The sequence below is a fragment of the Chrysemys picta genome, chromosome 10, assembly GCF_011386835.1.
Source record: "Chrysemys picta bellii isolate R12L10 chromosome 10, ASM1138683v2, whole genome shotgun sequence".
Classification (NCBI taxonomy): domain Eukaryota; kingdom Metazoa; phylum Chordata; order Testudines; family Emydidae; genus Chrysemys; species Chrysemys picta.
The window spans coordinates 34,528,024-34,548,037 of NC_088800.1; the positions used below are offsets into that span (position 1 = coordinate 34,528,024).

Genomic DNA, 20,014 nt, shown 5'->3' on the forward strand with positions numbered 1-20,014 from the left:
TTTAATCAAAACTAACCCAGTGTTGTGTTTTAAATTGAATTGTGTGGGTAACTCCATTTAAAGTAGCAAACTATTGGATGTTGATCCCCTTAGAGGGGCAATGGACCAGAAATATCTGAGCTGTCCAGGAGAGGGCTGGACAGTGCAGAATACCCATTCTGGGGGGAAATTTTGGACTGGGAGTGTGTTGGGGTCACCTTGCAAGTGGTAACCAAAGCTGGTGGAAACCAGTGTATGACTGGAGGGTGGCTGGCAGGCTGCAGCTATACACAGACACTCGGGGGGTGACCTGCTGTTTGTGAGGGGCCCAGGTTGGGAGCTACAGCAGCAAAACATTGTGAGATTCCCCAGGTTGCAGGCAAGGGTGACATAGAATGTCGCTGGTCTGGACTGTGCACTGGAATGTCATACCCTAGTATTGACATGCATAGCTAAGGTATTCTAAATTTTATTTGTAGTTTGCACATAACCTCGATGTAGAATCATAGACTATCAGGGTTGGAAGGGACCTCAGGAGGTCATCTAGTCCAACTGCCTGCTCAAAGCAGGACCAATCCCGAACTAAATCATCCCAGCCAGGGCTTTGTCAAGCCGGGCCTTAAAAACCTCTAAGGAAGGAGATTCCACCACCTCTCTAGGTAACCCATTCCAGTGCTTCACCACCCTCCTAGTGAAAAAGCTTTTCCTAATATCCAACCTAAGCCTCCCCCACTGCAACTTGAGACCATTACTCCTTGTTCTGTCATCTGCTACCACTGAGAACAGTCTAGATCCATCCTCTTTGGAACCCCCTTTCAGGTAGTTGAAAGCAGCTATCAAAATCCCCCCTCATTCTTCTCTTCTGCAGACTAAATAATCCCAGTTCCCTCAGCCTCTCCTCATAAGTCATGTGCTCTAGCCCCCTAATCATTTTTGTTACCCTCTGCCGACTCTTTCCAGTTTTTCCACATCCTTCTTGTAGTGTAGGGCCCAAAACTGGACACAGTACTCGAGATGAGACCTCACCAATGCCGAATAGAGGGGAATGATCACATCCCTTGATCTGCTAGCAATGCTCCTACTTATACAGCCCAAAATGCCGTTAGCCTTCTTGGCAACAACGGCACACTGTTGACTCATATCCAGCTTCTTTTCCACTGTAACCCGTAGGCCCTTTTCTGCAGAACTGCTGCCTAGCCACTCAGTCCCTAGTCTGTAGCAGTGCATGGGATTCTTCCGTCTTAAGTGCAGGACTCTGCACTTGTCCTTGTTTAAAACTAGATCAAATAGTTTCCTGCAATTAGTCTCAGACTCTCGGCTGTTTACACGCTGGTAGGACTGTGATAGCTGAAAAAATAGCAGTGCCACTACTGAAGCTACCTTTGCAGCCTGAGAGATTAGACACTTCATAAATATCCCACATTTTGGAGACCATACAAAAATACTTAGAAGGAACATTATATGTAAATATTTGGGTGTAAAGGATTTTGTTTTCCAGCAGATTCTGTTTTTTCCCCCAAGACATCAGTCTCCACACATTGAAAAATAAAATGGGATGTAAATCTCCTCTAATTTCTAGTATGTGTTCTAGCTGCAGTTTAGGACACTAGAAAGCAGTGACTTCCTGCTGTAATGTTCAGTCCTTTTTCTGGTAAGAGTAGCTTGTTAAAGGGGAATTTCCCAAGCCAGTAGATGTGCCTTCCTTCTCTCACCGCATGTATAGAGAGGGGGCTGTGTGTAAGAAATACACTCTTGAATACATTTACAAAGATATTTGAAAATCAAATCTTCCCTTCCTTGTATGTTTAGGGTTCTGTATTTTGACCCTCTGCTAACTCCTGAATCAGTAGATAGAGTGCAGCTCCCTGTATTGGGGATGAGAGCATGAGTTTCAGGAGCTGTGTAGACTCCTGAATTTCAGTTCTTAACAGGTAAATGGCTTTTCAGTTTACTCTAACCAGCCACTATGTGCTTACAAGGAGTAGAGGTTTTGCTTCTCAGGCTAGCACAAAATGTTTTCCCCTGCTATGCTCTTCTGCTCTTTTCCTGTGCACTAGCAGTAAAATGATATTTATAAGAAACCTGCTTCCTGAAGTATAAGATTTCCTGAAGGATTCTTGTAAATCTGTTTGCTCTGTTCTAACATGCATACAGATGACTAGCACAGCAGGAGAAAGAGTCCTGTTCATATATTTGCGTAATATGCTTCTCGTGTGCGTGTTATCCCAGATGCAACTGGTAGGTCAAATTTCTGACTTCTCAGTCTTGTTGTTCTCTCTTAAAGCAGTGGTTCTCAAACTGTTGTACTGGTAACTCCTTTCACACAGCAAGCCTCTGAGTACGACCCCTCTTATCAATTAAAACACTTATTTTTTTATATTTAACACTATTATAAGTGCTGGAGGTGAAGCGGCGTTTGGGGTAGAAGCTGACAGCTCGTGACCCCCCAAGTAATAACCTCGTGACCCCCTGAGGGGGTCCCAGTTTGAGAACCCCTGTCTTAAAGGGATATGGTTCTGTTGATTAAGGCTCAAAACGTAGGTTTTGTAAAAATGAAGCTTTTTTTACATTTGAAGATTAAATGAATGAAATTAAAAAAAAAAAAAAAGAAAAATTACACATTACTTTGTGATGGCTGCTGTCTAAACACTTGCTCATGCTAGTGCATGAAAACCAGTAAGTGAAACTGAAATATAAACTGTGAGTGGAATTTAAAAAGCAGGTGGCATTAGTTATGAAAAGTAAGTTAAGGTTTTTTTTTTTAATTCAGGAATTTAAGGTGTTAATATGATCAAGGAAATTTGATTATTTTAATTATTCTTAACCTTAACCGTATGTCTCTAAACTTCATTCAAGATTTATAAAGCACCTTGAGGATCTGTGACCTAGTGATATTGTTCAGCATTAAATTTAACAGTTCCCTGGAGCAGTACATTTATGGCTTAAGGCCATTTTTAGCAGCTATGGGGGCCAGGAGAGACTAGGCTTGGGACTTAAAGCTGAGATGCTAAAAATAGAAAGTATATAAGAGGGGAAAATGCCATGCTAAACCATATAAGGAAGTATTCTTCATAGCCCCCACCCTGAACTACACACTTTATCCCATACAACCTTTGTTAAAAGCATACTGCACATCTGCAATATGCCAAGTGGCACATAGTTCAATCTGTGGTAATCCTAATGATCACAAATTAAAAGAACATGTCAATATTCACCTGGCATTTAGGTAGAAATCTCATCATTTCTTAAACTAAAAAATTGTAGATTGGATTTTAAACATGATTTCTATTTTGATGTTTCCATTGTGCTATTGTTCCAATGCTGCTGTTGCTCCTTTTTTTTTTTTTTACTGGTTTAACTCTAAACTTACCAGTTTCACTTTTGTTTCTAGTCAGTTTTATTTTCCACTCTTTCTGTAGTAAAGTAGTGCTTGAGTTCACAATGGCTTAAAAGAACTGTCCATTTAATTCTGAAGTACCATGAAAACATTTGTATTGAAAACAGGCTTTCTAAGTCTCTTTAAAAACAAACAAACAAACAAACAATAAACCATTTTGTGTCTGAGTCTCAAAATCAGGGTTTGGACTTACATGAACCTGAGAACTAAAGGAACATTTAATTGTATATTTAGTGGCAGGCAGCCTGTTATATCCATATATTAGTGGCATTGTAGTTCCTTCATCTGAGATGAAATGTTCTGTTGCTGTTTCATTAAGTTTGGCTTTCATTACCTGTTTACAGATGTAGGCTGTTACGGAGTCAAGGTAACTAATGTCCCCATTCAGGCAGGAGTATGGGCATGTTGGTGCTAGGAACAACACAAGCCACCCCAGCATCCATCCACTCCATCCTTTCCAGTGATTCAGAGTTCTGATGTGTGTAACTTGCCCTAAAGTGGTGGGCTCTGTTGGAGGAAACAAACACAGCAGCACCCAGTTAGTGTGAGCAGGCAAGTGAAACTGACCAATGTAAGCAAAGTACTTTTACTTAAAAAAGCATAAATGAATGAAAGGTAAAGCAAACTTAACAGGGCCCTTCCTTTTTCATAATAGGGTGTCACTGGTAACGTAAATGGAGAAAACCTGTTTCTTTATCAGTTTCCTTATATTGACAATGGCCATTCTGTGGCTGTATATTTCATACTTGGAAGTGATAATTGGGTTATTTTCAGTGTATGGAAATCTTAGTTGTTTTAAGAAATTTGAGTGAATTTCTTCTCTTGCATATAGCATTGGCAGAAATCCTGTGCAAGCTGATCTTGTGGATATCACTTTCTGCAAAAAGGTGCTCTGCTCCCTTAATTTTTCAACTCCAAATGTACTTAAACTACAACAGGGCAAGTTATTTATATTTGAATTAAGGCTAGTAATAGTTCAAAAAGTCAGCAAAATCTCAAAGATTAATGCAGTGAAAATATTGTGAATCGTTGAAGTGTCTCGTGTAGACACTTTGACAAAGCACTGATTCAGACAAGCAGGGGAGTAACTTGAGCTGATTATTATATATTCACACTTTTTAAAAAAACAAAGCAAGTCTTATACTAGAGGGAAAAGGAGAGAAATGGCTACAGTTCAGAAAGTAAATATTTTCAAGGTGACCCTGTCAGCAGGTAGGGGATCTTGGGGGACAACTACTGCACTGGTGGGGTGCAAAATAAACTTTATTAAGAAAATGCAAAAACAGGGAAAATTTAATAGTGAGGGATATAGGGTTTGTTAAGGTAGACAATTGGGGAGGGGTTTCTTTTAGTAAAGAGGATAGGGGGTTTCAATAGTGGGGTCCAATACAGTTGGTAACCAATTAACACTGAAGTATAAATGTAACAGGTAGCTAACGGTTTCTATGCAAAGGGCGTGTCACAGCAGCATATAATCAACTAACAGTTATGGGTAAAATGTGTTAAATAACCAACAACTCTAGGTAAAAATATGTCACAGTGGTGTAAATGTAAAATGTGAGGGGTATTGGAGAGAAAAAGGGTAACCAATGGGGTTTTATGCTAGACTTCAGTAATACAAATGAGGTCTGGCAGCAGTAGGAGCAGGGTGAGCACCTGTGGGAAGGGATTGAGAGAGAGAGAGAGACAGACAGACACAGACAGGCTGCAAGTTTAAACAGCAGAGAGACAATTATACAGAACACAGCAAAATCTTATCTATGATTTAACTTAACCAAGACTACACAAATTAGCAAGTAACAAAACACAATGCAACAATTCTTTAAGCCTAACTTACAGAGTACAATGCAAGCAATTTTCTAAACCTAACTTAACCACAACTATGCAAAATGAAATTACAATTTATCTAGACTAAAGGCTAAATCTAACCTAATGGGTGCCCTTTATACTAGGAGTAGTTCCAGAGGGCAGAGTGGTGTGTGCCCAGGATACAGCTTCAAGGGTGGAGGGGGGGGTGTTTAACTAGTGGTGGCTGCACGCAGGCTTATTTCCAGCAGCAAAGGAGCTAGAAGCAGATTACAGATACAGACCAAGGAGTTAGCTTGGGTCTGCATGAGAAAGCCAGCAGCTAGAACAAGGGGCGTGTGCAAGAGGTTTTTCCTTACCAATCCCCAAAGCAGCAGCAGGAACAGCAGTTTCAGCATCAGAGGACGCAGAGAGGACTCGATTCGCTTACAATAATCAGGAGATCTCCAGGCACAAATTCCTTGTTCATGGGAGGGGAGTTTAAAAACGAGGGTACGTTCAGAAACAAACAAGAGCGGGGTGAGAGCCCCCCAAAGACCCCTAATTGATCAGACCAGGTGGCAAAGCAAGGACCTTCTCCAGGGGTCTGATCAGAAAATGTCTGGTTTTAAGGGCAAATTCAGGCAGTTTCCCGCCAGTAACTTTGATTGGTTCCCTTAATCCAGGGGAGGAGAGAAGGCAGGGAAACTGCAGGTAGGCACAGGACATGTCTGGGCAAGTTCTGAGTCACAGGTATGACTCATGTGCTCAGCTATGTGGCCACTTTAGGTCTTGCATACCTGGGCAGAGCACCCTACACCGACCTGGGTCCGAACAAAGAAGCTAGACAAAGGAGCGAAAAAGCCCCCACCTCCCTGAGCAGAGCAATGGCTCCAGTCAGTCTGCACAAGCCATTTCCATGAGCAGGGCCAGGCTGTGACTTTGGTCAGTTCCATGGCGGGCCGCGGCCACTCAAATCCAGCAGGGGGACAGCTGTAACAGACACAAGGAAATAAATTTAAAATATAGAAAGTGCTCTTCCTTAAGCTCTGCATAGGAGATAAAATGATGGGTGCATTTTCATTGAGTAACTAAGGGCTAGTGTACAGGGGTGGCAGTGCATGCCAGAGGGTTGTAAACTGTAGAGTGCTCTAAATGCCCTGTGTAGACCCTGCTGACACACTGTAAAAGCTAGCATGCGTCCATGTAGTCTCGTCTAATTCAGTACTATACTAATGTGCACTAGGAACCTTCTGGCATGTGTCAATGGGATCTACATAGGGCAGTTAGCATGCACGTTGCCCCTTTCTTCCCTCTGGCCCCTGTACTGTACTGGTTCTCCTATGGGAAGCATCAGGGTGCAGTCCTTGCATTCTGGTGGCTCAAAGTAGCATTGCATCTGCACTGACTCTGCTTCCATTGCTCAGAGGTGGTGTTGGGGGCTGAAATACAGCCTGGCTCAGCCTCCACGTGGCTGGGGGTTGTTCAGGGCTGGAGTCTGGGTTTCACTCAGATCCCTGGCTGCCGCATCTTTTTGAAGCGACACCCCTTCCCTACTTGCATCGTCACTGGCCCAACAAGCAGCAAAGGGGATGCAGCTGAGTGGTTCTGCATCAAACTCATGGAGGGGAAGGTTTGTCTCCTTTGTTCTGTGTGCATATATGGGAGGGGAATATGAAAGGCTTGGCTGAGAGCAGTCGGGGATATCCTCTTGAAGCAGTCTTCTCCATGGGACATAAATCTTTTTTCCCATCTTCCTCTCCTCCTCCCCAAATGTGCGTGCACATTTACTTGTACCTCAAGACAAAAGACAGAGTGGAGCGTGTATTTTTCAGACGGTTTTTGCAAGCATTCCCTGAAGGCCTAGTCTCCCTTTAGAAAGAGGCTGCTAGCTGTGCATGTATCTTTAAAGAATTTGCTGCAAAATTCTTGATATGACTGTCACTACATGTTTATACGGTGCCTAAACAGTGGACCGTAATCCGGGTGAGGCCTCAGCAATACTGCAATAGAAATGTTAAACAACGACGACGTTTCTCCTCCCCTCCTCATGTGTGCAGGATTCCTCTCTGGTTCTGGTTCATCCTTTCTAGACCTCTTCTAAGGCAGCTCCATTTCCTATCATTGTCAGCTTCGCTATTGTAGACCTAGTAACTGTGAACACCAATATTGCATGCTGTAGAATTGTTCTCACTAGTTACAGCTGGTGTATTTTCTTAGAGCAGGCTCTTGCAATGAAGAGTTCTTTCGGGGGAGACCTTTGGAAAGCTTGAGCTGCCTGAGAGTGGATCTTGCAGTTGTTTTGATGCACAGTATTGGGAAGCTCGTAATCTTAACTGCATGTCAAATTACAGGTTTAAAGTATAGCGAGCTGTTCCGTGGGAGTGGAATATAGCTTCTCCAGAAGTGTAGATTTTGATAGTGGACTCTGCTTAATCAGGAAAGCAGCATGAGCTATCTGCCCTCATTAAGAGATTCTTCCCCTTGGATGAAGATGTAGACTGCTGTGAAACATGCGTTGAAGTTGTTCTATGTTGTAAGGATTCTGTTAGCATTTGTTCATTAGCTGTGTTACAAATGCCGTGGGGCCTGATTCTCACTACCATGCGACTTGTGTAATGTCAGTTCTGCAGAGGGGGTGAAAATGCTGCCATTTTGATTTGATAGAATTTTATGCTCACTTTGCATGAGGTATGAAGGCAGTTGGGGAATCAGGCTCTTTCTTTACACAACACAGTTAATGGTTTCTGTTAATAGCAGTCTCCCTGCTGCTGCTTCTCCTGACAGCTTCCAAATGCTTACTTGATTTCTAGACATTTCCATGCCGTTCGCTTCCATTGTACAGCGCATACATAAAACCTTCTTAGACAAATAACTTGTAGTGGAAATACATCTTACAAAAACCTATTGGATGAGCTTGTGGTTCAGGCACTGGACCAGGACTTGGAAATTTAGGGCATGGCTACACTTGCCGATGTAGAGCGCTTTGAGTTAAACCAGCCTTCCTAGAGCGCAGTAGGGAAAGCACTGCAGTCTGTCCACACTGCCAGCTGCCAGTGCACTGGCGTGCATGGGCGGCAGGTTTGTATAATTTTTGGTGCTGCCCAAGTGGATCCGTCCCATCCGTAGGACGGACCGGGGCAACCGCCCCGGGTCCCGCACTTTGGGGGGCCCTGCGCTTCAGGGGGATGTGGGCTCCAGGGTGGCCTGGGGAGTTAGCAGGGTGCCTGGTGTCGACAGCAGTGAGCAACCCTGCTCCGCCCCGCCTCTTCTCACCCCGCCTCTTCCCCAAAGCCCCCCGCCCCAAGCAATGCCGGGAGCCAACGAGGTGGAGCGGAGTGGCCTGGAGCCAGGTCACTTGCTGCTGCCAGCGCCAGGCCCCCCTCTAAGTCCCCAGGCCGCCCTGGCTCCCGTGACCCCCTGAAGCACAAGGCAGGGGTAGGCACCACCATGTTGTGCAACGAACACTTGACAAAATTACCGGACTTAGTGGCGGACATTGGGGGGAGGGGGGTAATTATGTCATTCAATCATTCAACCCATAAAATAGCACACTTTTTGCCACATTGGAAAAAAAAAACCAGTAACCTAGCTAATAATAATAATAGTAATAATAATTAATAATAAATTCAACTCATATAATTAATGAAAAATGTGTGTATACTGTATATGAGACTATTACATGAGAAATGAAAATGAGCTTGCTTTGGGATTTTACAAGGCACTTGTATCATTTAAACACATTTGGTACCTTGAGGAATGATAACCCTTTTTGCAAATCACATAAATAGGGAACCCATGGTCTCCTTCCCTCACCCCATTGCAAAGGCACAGGGGTTATTGCTGGTTGCCCTAGGGCTGCAGAAAACTCTATGGGCAAAACATATGGAAAAAAGAGGATCAATTTATATAGAGGGCTGAAGAGGACTCCCACAGGGCATTAATTAAATACATCAAAAATAAATACATTACAGAGATAAGAGCCTGTAATGACAGACTTTACTTCATGAGAAGCTCCAGAGAAAGAAGACCCAGAGGGAGTAATCGTAGGGGCAATCTTAGGGAGACCAAAGGGGCTGGTAGAGGGAGCAGACAGAGAACAAGAGTAGAGGCAGAGTCACTGCAGGGTTGACCCAGTCTTCTGCCTCTCCCCTGTGGGTGGAAACACTGATCATTACAGGTCTCTCATCTTACGCTGAGGTTACGTTCCGTGGTCAGTGCGTAAAGCGAAAACCGCGTATAGTCAAAATTACATTGAGTTCAATGACGGGCGGAATCGCGGTCACTACAGGTACAGTATTAAAATTATTTTTCTCTTTCTTTTGGTTTTGTTTTTTGTTTTTGCCGACCGCGGAAAGCTGAAATCGCACATGTTAAATGCGCGTAAGATGCGACAGACCTGTATCACTATAGGAAGGAACAATAGAATGGAATGCCTAGAAGAATGAATGACTTGAGGACAATTTCCTGAAGGAACCTTTACCCTTAAAGAGCTTTTCTGTCTCCGACATTTATATTTCTACACAGGGTGGTTTGGCCCACAGAAATAAAAATCTGCACATCTTCCATGTGGTTTTGGACCAATGGAAAAAATAGGTATAATTCAAGTGACTTTTTATATTACCTATAAAACCGAGTTAACAAAATAAATGAGCTTATGAACAAGCAGAAAATATACTTCTCAAGTGAAAAAACTACAAATGGACTTCTTTGCAAAGAAATTGTAAGAGTTTTTACAGGAAAAGCCACAAACCCTCTGGAAAGGAAAAGTAGATTGAATTACTTGCCTCAGTGAAATTAAATATCCAGAGAATTGCTGTGCCTGTGATCATGATGACTGGGGCTTGCTCACCTGTGGCCCCCCTGCCCCATGCTGTGGAGGCACAGCCAGGCAAGTCTGCATCTACAAGCAGGCGCCCTGCCTCAGGTGCAGCTCCCATTGGTTGTGCTGGCCAATAGGTTGGGAGCCCCCCCCGGCCAATGGGCTGGGGGGGGGGGGAGGGGGAAGGCAAAGGGATAGATTGTAGGGAGCTCTGGAGCAGGGGAGACAGTGGGGGAGGGGAGTTGTCTGGCACAAAGGGGGGCTCTCTGGAGAGGGGTCACGGTAGGGTTACCATTCGTCCGGATTTACCCGGACATGTCCTCCTTTTTGTGCTAAAAATAGCGTCCGGGGGGAATTTGTAAAGCACTCACAATGTCCAGGATTTCCCCCTCCCCCAGCAGAGCAGAGTGAGCGGCTGGGAGGGCTGCAGGGAAGTCCCGGGCTGGACTCAGGAGCAGCTGTAGAGGAGCCGGATCCACCCTGCATTCTGAGCCGGCAGCTCCCTTGCAGCCCAGTCCGGCAGCACTGTGCAGGGCCAGGGACCGGGTTTTGTTGTGCTGGGCAGCTCAGCCACGTGTCCGGCTCGGCTGCACAGAGCCCAACACTCTGTTCTGAGCAGCAGGGTAAGGAGGTCAGGGGGCAGGAAGGTTCTGGAGGTGGCAGTCAAGAAACGGGGGGGGGGGGCTTTTTGGGGGGAGTGGAGAAAGTTTTGGGCAGTCAGGGTACAGGTAGGGTCCTGGGGGGCAGTTGGGGGTGGTCTTAGGAGGGGGCAGTTAGGGGACAAGGAACAGGGAGTCTTAGGTAGGGGGTGGGGTTCTGGAGGGCAGTTAGGAGCAGGGGTCCCAGGAGGGGGCAGTCAGGGGACAAGGAGCAGGGGGGGAGTGTTTGGGAGTTCTGGGGGGGGGCTGTCAGGTGGCAGGGGTGGGGAGATGGATCGGAGCAGTCAGGGGACAGGGAGCAGAGGGGTTTAGATGGGTTGGGAGTTCTGGGGGGGGCTGTCAGGGGGTGGGGAGTGGTTGGATGGGGCGTGGGAGTCCCAGGGGCGTGGGAGTCCCTGTCTGGGGGTGGGGGTGTGGATAAGGGTTGGGGCAGTCAGGGGACAAGAGGCAGGGAGGCTTAGATAGGGAGTGGAGTCCTGGGGGGCAGTTAGGGGCAGGGGTCCCAGGAGGGGGCAGTCAGGGGACAAGGAACGGGGGGAGGGTTGGGGGTTCTGGGGGGGCGGGAAGTGGGAGGGGCAGGGGCGGGGCTCCTCCCGTCCTCTTTTTTTCTTGCTGAAATATGGTAACCCTAGGTCACGGGCCATTGGGGGTTTCTCGGGGGGGGCAGAGGGTTGTGTGGGTCTCTGTGGGGCTGGGGGGAGTGATGGACGGAGCCAGCTGCAGCCTGGGTCTGTGCTGCGGAGGGGGGCGGGGGAGAGGTGGTTTGCTATAGCCCCCTCAGGAAGCTCCCTCTGTCCTGTGTATTTTATGCCAGCCCTGGGGTGCCCATCGCTGCTCTTTTTTCCCCGCCCACGGCTCCATCTGTGTGTCCCCACAACCCCCCGGCTATGTCCTTGTGTCTGTCTGTCCCCACAACCTCCCAGCTCACCGGCTGTGTCTGTGTCTGTCTGACAGGGACAGACTCCTGCTGCTCGCTCTCTGCCCCTCCCTGCTGTGGAGGCGCAACCAGGCAGCTCTGGCACCGCCCCCTGCAGCTCCCATTGGCTGGGGTTCCTGGCCAATGGACTGTGAGCCGGGTCGGGGGGTGGGAGGGACGGACTCTCCGCAGCATGCAGGGGCTCCGGGGAAGGGGGGAGCTGCCCCCAAGGTGAGAGCACCCCAAAGCACGGGGCCTGGGGCCCAAACATTGGTGGAGCTGGCCCCACCTTCAGGAATATTGGTGGAACATGCACACCATGGGCCCATATAACTCGCCGCCTATGCTGGCATGGCCACATTAGCAGCTCTTGCAACGGCCACAGAGAGCAGTGCATTGTGTTAGCTATCCCAGCATGCAAGTGGCTGCCACATGCTTTTCAAATGGAGGGGTGGGGTGGAGTGTGACAGGGAGTGTGTTGTGTGGAGTACCGGGAGTGCTCTAGCCAGAGCACTCTACGTGCCTTGCCAGTGTGGACGGATAGTGAGCTAGTGCGCCTGCGGCTCCTCAAACTTCTCAAAACTCTTTAACCCACTTCTCAAAACTCTTACCCTAAATACCTATTGCCTCCAGTACTTGCTCCCATAGTCATGTGAGCTCATCTGCTATATTCAGGCTTTGAAGTGCTATGTGTCACTGAAACCCTTTACACTTGCTGATTGTTTTTCTTGCAGTTATCGCTGTGATGATTTTGTAGTCAATGATACCAAGCTGGGCCTGGTACAGAAAGTCAGGGAGCACCTACAGAACTTGGAAAAGTAAGTAACCTGCTTACCACTCCCCTCCCCGCTCTGAGTGGACTTGGATATTGTTTAATTTGAATGGATTTTCTTTTTGTACATTGTCCTTGTACAAGCCTTTTCATCATCTAAAAGAGATACCAGGATTACGGGGTTGGGATGACTTCTACATTGAAACTCATGGAAATGCAATTAACAAGCAGCTTTGTCTATGTCAGAAGTTCTCAAACTTTTTTACTGGTGACTCCTTTCACATAGCAAGCCTCTGAGTGTGACCTCCCCCCCCCTTATAAATTAAAAAACACTTTTTTATATATTTAAGCCCATTATAAATGCTGGATGCAAAGCGGGGTTTGGGGTGCAGTCTGACAGCTCACGACCCCCCATGTAATAACCACACGACCCCCTGAGGGATCCTGACCCCCAGTTTGAGAACCCCTGGTCTATGTGCTGACTGAGTCATTCAGTCCTTGTCAAGAATATCTTGGGAAACGTCTTGCCAAGAAGCAGGCATGGGTTCCCAAAATTAAGATTTGGTTGCTGGAGCAGAGCACTTAAAGTGGAAATGGAAGGGGGAAATATCCTGATAAATGTTAACTGCGTGGCCTGGTTTCTGAACATCTGAAGATGAGGAAAGCTCATGAACTTATAATAATTGTATACTGAGTTACAGAAGAGCAGTGCTTTATTGTGACTTATCTAGGTCTCTTCTACTGAGAAATATTATAATCTTTATCATGCACATGCTGCAGCCAGTTCAGGAGAGCAAAATATTAGGGCTTTCATAATTTACTTGGAAACTTTGCAAAATATCTTGTGGAAGTCTAGGCACACAAAGGTTCTTCCAAATATTGTTTGGCTGCCCCAGAGTTCAGACACCAACACCACTAACAAGTGGCTGTGATGTTGGAAAATCTTCTGATACTGGTACGCTAAATGTGTCACTTTGGCATCAGAATCACCCATTTGGCATTGTCCTAATCTGAGACCCTCTCCACTTCCATCTGCTGTCTCATTTGAATGCGGCTAGGAAATACTAACACTCATTGTTTTTCATTCCATTATTTGCTGGGTTGATAACAAGTGTACAACATGTGGATGAGGGATGTATTTAATATTTAGGGAAGCCTTGGAGAAAATCTGCAACTTAGTTTTTCAGAGGTGAAGGTTGTCACTGTCAAGGCCAACTCATGGCTAGTAGCCATATCCCAAGGTGAAAGCCCATTGCAGTGACTTCATGGTCAAAAGTATTTAAACTATAGACTTGAAACGGCAAAGGAAATATTGAAGAACGTTGCTATAGCATGCTACTTGTCTTTAGGTTTTTTATATTTTAGATTTTGCCTCTTGGCTGGTGCCAGAGCACTCTTGGAGGAACACTGTTATCCTATGATGCACATTTCTATGAAGGAACTTGTTGTTTGGGAGTCTCCCCTCACCCTGGCCTGACAAACACTGATATATTTTGCACACAGCAGTGGAGGATCTAGATACATTAGATCACACTGCAGTGGTGCACTGCATAATTTCTCATGAACCAGTAGCATCTCAACAGTTTATTTTGTGCTTCTTACAGGTTTCCAGCTGTTTTGAATAATGTAAGACAGTTCACTTCTTACTTGGGCACTTTGTCTTCTAAAAGCTTATCTTAAAGGCTATAAAAGTATGTTTAGTGTAAGTGACTGTCATTGATTAGCAACATATGAAGCCCTTAGTGCATTACACCAAATAATTTTCTAAGAATGGACTTTTTTGATATAATATTGTTAGTGTTTGTCTGAGAGAAACTGCAAAGCTTATGGCTCAAGTTGTTTTCTGCCTTAAATTGTTTGGCTCTGCACTTATTTTAAAGTCTTTCTAAAGCTCTGGAGAGACACTTCGGAAGACAAGAAGTGCCACTGGAGAAATTCAATATGAAGTGTCCCTTTGATTAAAAAAATATGAAGTATGTTTTCAGATCAGAAGTTGCAAGATAATTAGGACATGCTTCAGGGTACTCACTATAGCATAACATAATTACATTAATTCAGATACTAGACCAGTGGGTCTCAAACTTTTGTACTGGTTACCCCTTTCACATAGCAAGCCTGTGTGTGTGAACCCCCCCTTATAAATATATAAAAAAGTGGTTTTAATTTAACACCATTATAAATGCTGGAAGCAAAGCGGGGTTTGGGGTGGAGGCTGACAGCTCACGACCCCCCATGTAATAACGTCGCGACCCCCTGGGGGGTCCCGAACCCCAGTTTGAGAACCCCTGTATTAGACACTATTAAAAGAAGAGCTTGTATCTTTTCTATTTTAAGACAAATATTAAATGTCTATTGTACCTCTATAAAAGCATACGTTGAAACTGGGGAAGGCCTTTCTGCTCTTGAATGTTAATGATCTGATGTGTAACTGTTAGACATTAAGAGAATGCACACTCACTTTGTCCATTTTATATTGTTTTTTATAATAAATAACATGTTTTAACTAATTTATTCCTTTACTATAGTTCAGCTTTTACAGCAGACAGACATAGGAAGAGAAAACTATTGGAAAATTCATCTCTGAACAGCAAGTTATTAAAAGTAAATGTAAGTACAACGCTTTCAGTGCTTGAAGGGGCTTCGTCAACTTACCAAGGCTCAAAATGGGCCTAATGTTGACCTAGTTTTAAAGTGGTTATAATCTGGCTTCAAATTCTAAATGTCATGTATTTGTTGTATCTCTCTGCCTTCCTCTAATGGAGAGGTGACTTATTTCTTTTTTAAAAATCGCTGGTGTCCTCTTGTAATCACACTAACCTAGTGCTTGAGCTTCCCTGTTGCTTAGCAGCATCCGCTAACTAGGAAACAACTAGTGCCAATTGGGCTGAAAAGCAGAGATAGGTAAGAGGCAGCCTCTTGTCTGGTATATGAGTATTGCAGTCAAATTGTCAATTGCAGAAGAAAAGGGCACAAACCATTCCTCCCTATTAGTTAAGGAGGTAATTGCAAATTAAGAAAAGCGGGTAATCAGAGAGGTGGCAAAGTTAGTAGATGACACAAAGTTAGTCAAGATAGGGAAGTCCAGAACTGACTGTGAAGAGTTCCAAAGGGATCTCACTAAACCAAGTGACTTGTCAACAAAATGGCAGATGAAATTCAGTGTTGATAATAACTGCAAAGTAATGCTCATGGGGAGGAGGGAAGTCACAGCTATATATACAAAATGATTGGTTATAAATTAGCTGTAGCCACTTCAGAATGACTCCAAGATCTCTTTCTTAATAGTTCTATGAAAACATCTGTTAAATGTGCAGCAGCAGTCAAAAAGCCTTAAAAGTATGTTAGGAACCAATAGGAAAGGGACAAACAGATAATAAGACAGAAAATATCGTAATGCTATTCTATAAATTCATAGTACGTTCACAACTTGAATACTGCACGCAGTTCTGGTTGTCCCATCTCAAAAAGATATATTAGAACTGGAAAAGTTACAGAGAAGGCAACAAAAATTATTAGGGGCATGGTACAGCTTCCATACAAGGAGAAATTAAAAAAGATTAGGACTAGTCAGTTTAGAAAAGAGATGACTTGAGAGGTGGGTATGATAGATGGCTATAAAAATCATGTGTGTGAAGAAAGTAAATAAGGCAGTGTTATTTACCCCTTCTCATAACATAAGAACCAGGGATCACCCAATTAACTGTATAGACAGCAGGTTTTAAACATAAGGAAGTACTTCTTCACACATTGCTCAGTCAACCCGCGGAACTAATTTCCAGGGGATGACATGAAGGCCAAAAAAAAAAGTGGGTTCAAAAAAAGTATTCGATGAGCTCACAGAGGATAGGTCCAAGAATGGCTACTAGCCAAGATGATCTGGGGTGCAACCCCATGCTCTGAGTGTTCCTAAACCTCTGTCTGCTGGAAGCTGAAACTGGATAATGGGATGAATCACTCAATAAATTGCCCTGTTCCATTCGTTCCCTTTGAAGCATCTGTCACCGGCCACTGTCGGAAAACAAGATACTCGGCCAGATGGACCTTTGTTCTGACTCAGTATGGCCATTCTCAGGTTCTTAATAAACGTTTGAGTAAAATTTTCAAAAGGGTTTAAGTCCCATTTTTCAGAAGTGTCTTTAGGTGCTTTTGAAAATGTTACCCTTTGTCTCTATTCTCATCTTGCCTGCTGCTCCCACTTTATAGGTACCTGTCTCCTGATGTTGGATAGAGGGCATACCGCTTTCACCTTCAGCTTCACTCTGCCCTCTCTTAGCTTGGTGGGGCTGCATGTATAAAAAATTAAAAGAAGGGCAAGAATGCAGTGCAGGAATGGAACCTGACCCGTGGGAGCTGCAGTAGTAGCTCTCAGCTGCTGGTGCTACATTGCTGATGCATAAACTTGCCTCTCCACACAGATAGCTTACTCGGAGAGGCAGGAATTCTCCAGAGGGTGCATGGAAGTAGGGATGGGTGTGGTTGGTAGGACAGCTGTACAGCTGCTCTCCTATGTCTACACTGCAATTAAAAACCTATGATTGGCCAGTGCCAGCTGACTTGGGCTTAGGGGCTGTTGAATTGCAGTGTAGACATTTGGGCTTGGGCTGGAGCCCAGACTCCAGGACCCTGCAAGGTGGGGAGGATCCCAGAGCTCAGGCTGCAGTCCAAGCCCAAATATTGACACCATAAGTAAATCGCCCCTTAGCTTGAGCCAGATGGCACAGGCCAACCACGGGTATCTAATTGCAGTGTAGACATACTCCTAATTGGCTCCCTCTGCATGCTCAGAGTTCCAAGCAGCTGGCAGTGAGTTGCTGTCTTGGAACGTCTGTGGTTTTAGTTACTTTCAAAACTGGCAGGCCTAGTTAGTGTCCTCCTTCAATTGATAAGAAAATTTCTCAGGACGACTGGGGAAGCATTTGCAATACTGTACAGGCTTTTTTTTTTTTTTTTTTGTGGCTACAGAATCACATGAATTCTCAGTGTCTGGAAAATCAGAAATAAAACTACAGCTGATGTATAGTAATTGAGAAGACTGAATTAGAACATACTAACTGAATGGAGATTATAACTGAATGGAGATCAGAGTCTGAGCTATCTTTGTTTTCTCTGTTTTATTAATACATGAATGTTGCCCAAGGCAACTGATGGTCTTTTCTGTGCTGGCACATTGGATCCGTGTCTAGAAAAAGCAGGGCACAGGGTGTTTGCAATAATGCCATGCTGTCTAACCAGAGATGGGGTGAGAAGTGTACTAAAAGGCATTGTGGGGGTGAGGTTTTTGTATGTTGGAAACAACACCTTCTTTAAAAATAGGCTCTTGCAATTACTCAACTGCTAAAATGCTGAGTTTTCTATCTAATGCTGACTTTTCTATCTAAATATTATAAAATATTCTTATGCTGTTCGCTCTTTAGGCTTTACTTGAGACTTAAGTTTTGTATGTTGTTTGTGGTAGTGTTAATTTCTCTAATGATATCAAGACACAAGCCAGGGGACAGTATCTGAATTACAGAAGCTTTCTCCCATTGTCCCTACTTGAAAGCACACTGCTCTTGTTGTCAGGACTAGAGTTGATTTTGAACTCCCTGTTGTTAGAAGATTGGTTAACATACCATTCTGGAGACCGTAAAGTTAAAAGTTAATCATGCTGCTCTTATGTAATGTATACATTTTGACTGGCAACTAAAACACAAGTGCAAAAGATTTAGAAATAAAAGTAGCTACAAAACCAAATTAGCCTGTGTGCTGCATTCCTCTAAACTGTCAACAGTTGATAGGCCAACAATGTCACATGCCTGCTCTCTCCAGCACTCCTGCCCCCAACCCCTTCAGCTTGTACAGTCTGTTTAATTTCAATAGTTTTCCCCAAAATCTTGTTTATTTTTCTTCAAAACAAAAAGCCAGCAGCCCGGTGCTGAGGTCTCATAAGGAGTCCTAAAAGAGCAACCCATACCACATGATGGTGGGGGAGTCAATGTGTAATTGGCAAGGAATTAGATCTCATTTTCAGGGTGAGATGATTTTCAATAGTGCCTCAGGGAGATTGGAATGCAGCTCCCATTGGAAAGCGTTGGGAATTGGGTACCTAACTCAGGCCTGGTCTACACAAAGGGATTAGGTCAAATTTAGCCGCGTCAGGTCGATTTAAAAATGAATGCGTCCACACAACCAACCCCGTTCCGTCAACCCTAAAGGGCTCTTAAATTCGATTTCTGTACTCCTCCCCAGCAAGGGGAGTAGCGCTAAAATCGATTTTGCTGGGTCGAATTTGGGGTAGTGCGGACGCAAATCGATGGTATTGGCCTCTGGGAGCTATCTCAGAGTGCTCCATTGTGACTGCTTTGGACAGCATTTTGAACTCCGATGCACTAGCCAGGTACACAGGAAAAGCGCTGGGAACTTTTGAATTTAATTTCCTGTTTGGTCAGCATGGCAAACTTAGCAGCACAGGTGACCATGCAGTCCCCCCAGAATCGTAGAGCATAGAATGTTTCTACACTCCCCCTATCATCTCAGTCCCTGAGGTTATAGCCAGTGATGAGCTGCCAAAATATTAACAACCGGTTCCCTCCTCCTCACCCCACGAGGGGGTTGTGCCCTCCCCCCACCGCCCGGGACTCCTGCCCCATCCAACCCCCTTCCCTGTCCCCTAACTGCCCCCTGCTGCCCCATCCAACCCCTCCTCTCATGCCTGATGGCCCCCATGGAACCTCTGCCTCATCCAACCACCCCTTCTCCCTGTCCCCTGACTACCTCCGGAACCCCTGCCCCTGACTGCCCCCCACCGCCCCATCCAACACCCCTGCTCCTTCCTGACTGCCCCCCCAGGACCCTTGCCCCCATTCAATTCCCCTACCCTCTGACGGCCCTGAGTCCCGACCCTAATCCACCCCCCCGCCCTCTATCCAACACTCCCTCCCTGCTTCCTGCCCCCCTTACCGCGCTGCCTGGAGATGGGGGCCGTGCTACCCGGAGTCGGTGCCGGGAGCTGTGGGCACCGGGCCGGAGTTGGACCGGCGCCGCTGGCCGTCCCGGAGTCGGGGCCCGGCCCAGAGCCGGGGGCCAGGCCGGAGCCAGCCCAGAGTTGGGGCTGGGCCGGGGCGAAGCCGGGGGCTGGAGCCGCGGGCCAGCCCGGAGCCGCTGGCTAGCCTGAAGACAGGGGCCGGCGCCACTGGCCGGCCCGAAGGCGGGGGCCAGCCCGAAGTTGGGGTTGGGAGTTGGCCTGGAATTGGGGCCTGAGTTGGGGGCCGGGCCGGAGCCAGGCTGCTCGACCAGAGTCGGAATCGGAGTTAGGGCCGGTGCCGCCCAGAGCCACATGGCGCCTGGAGCCCTCCTCGCGCCCCCCGCCCCAGCTCACCTGCAGGAAACTGCTGCTTCCTTCTCAGCCCTCCCAGGCTTCCCACGCTAACAGCTGATTCGCGGGAAGCCGGGAGGGGGAACCTTCAGGGGAGGAGGCGGAGCCGGAGCCAGGTGAGCTGGGGCCGGGGGCAGGGCAGGGCAGGGAGCTGCTGGAGCTTTTGTTAAATTTAAAAGCCCTTTTAGAACCGGGTCCGGTTCTAAAAGGGCTTCTACATTTAACAACTGGTTCCCACGAACTGGTGGGAACCAGCTGCAGCTCACCACTGGTTATGGTAGATTAGAAGGCGAAAAAAACCGCACTCGTGATGACATGTTTTTCGAGCTC

General features: G+C 46.0%; 1 protein-coding gene and 1 long non-coding RNA gene across 8 annotated transcripts in view; one reads left to right on the top strand and one right to left on the bottom strand.

The window, feature by feature from the left end:
• Positions 1–6,857, bottom strand: part of LOC122174027 (uncharacterized) — a 30,548-nt gene extending 23,691 nt beyond the window's left edge. The window contains exons 1-2 of one of the 3 annotated variants that reach the window (XR_010590759.1): positions 5,542–6,857; positions 3,711–3,883 (exon numbers count right to left, since the gene is read on the bottom strand). This is a non-coding gene — a long non-coding RNA (uncharacterized LOC122174027). Of the gene's footprint in view, positions 1–3,425; positions 3,884–5,541 lie in introns of those variants that run through there. The other 2 variants (XR_010590760.1, XR_006175294.2) reach the window with 2 other exon arrangements.
• Positions 1–20,014, top strand: part of USP3 (ubiquitin specific peptidase 3) — a 65,248-nt gene that overhangs the window by 24,628 nt on the left and 20,606 nt on the right. For 4 of the 5 annotated variants that reach the window (XM_005285069.5, XM_065558377.1, XM_042853805.2 and 1 more), the window contains 2 exons: positions 12,293–12,376; positions 14,856–14,937. In XM_005285069.5, coding sequence (XP_005285126.1) covers positions 12,293–12,376; positions 14,856–14,937 — 166 coding nt within the window. Of the gene's footprint in view, positions 1–9,168; positions 9,758–12,292; positions 12,377–14,855; positions 14,938–20,014 lie in introns of those variants that run through there. The other variant, XM_042853808.2, reaches the window with a different exon arrangement.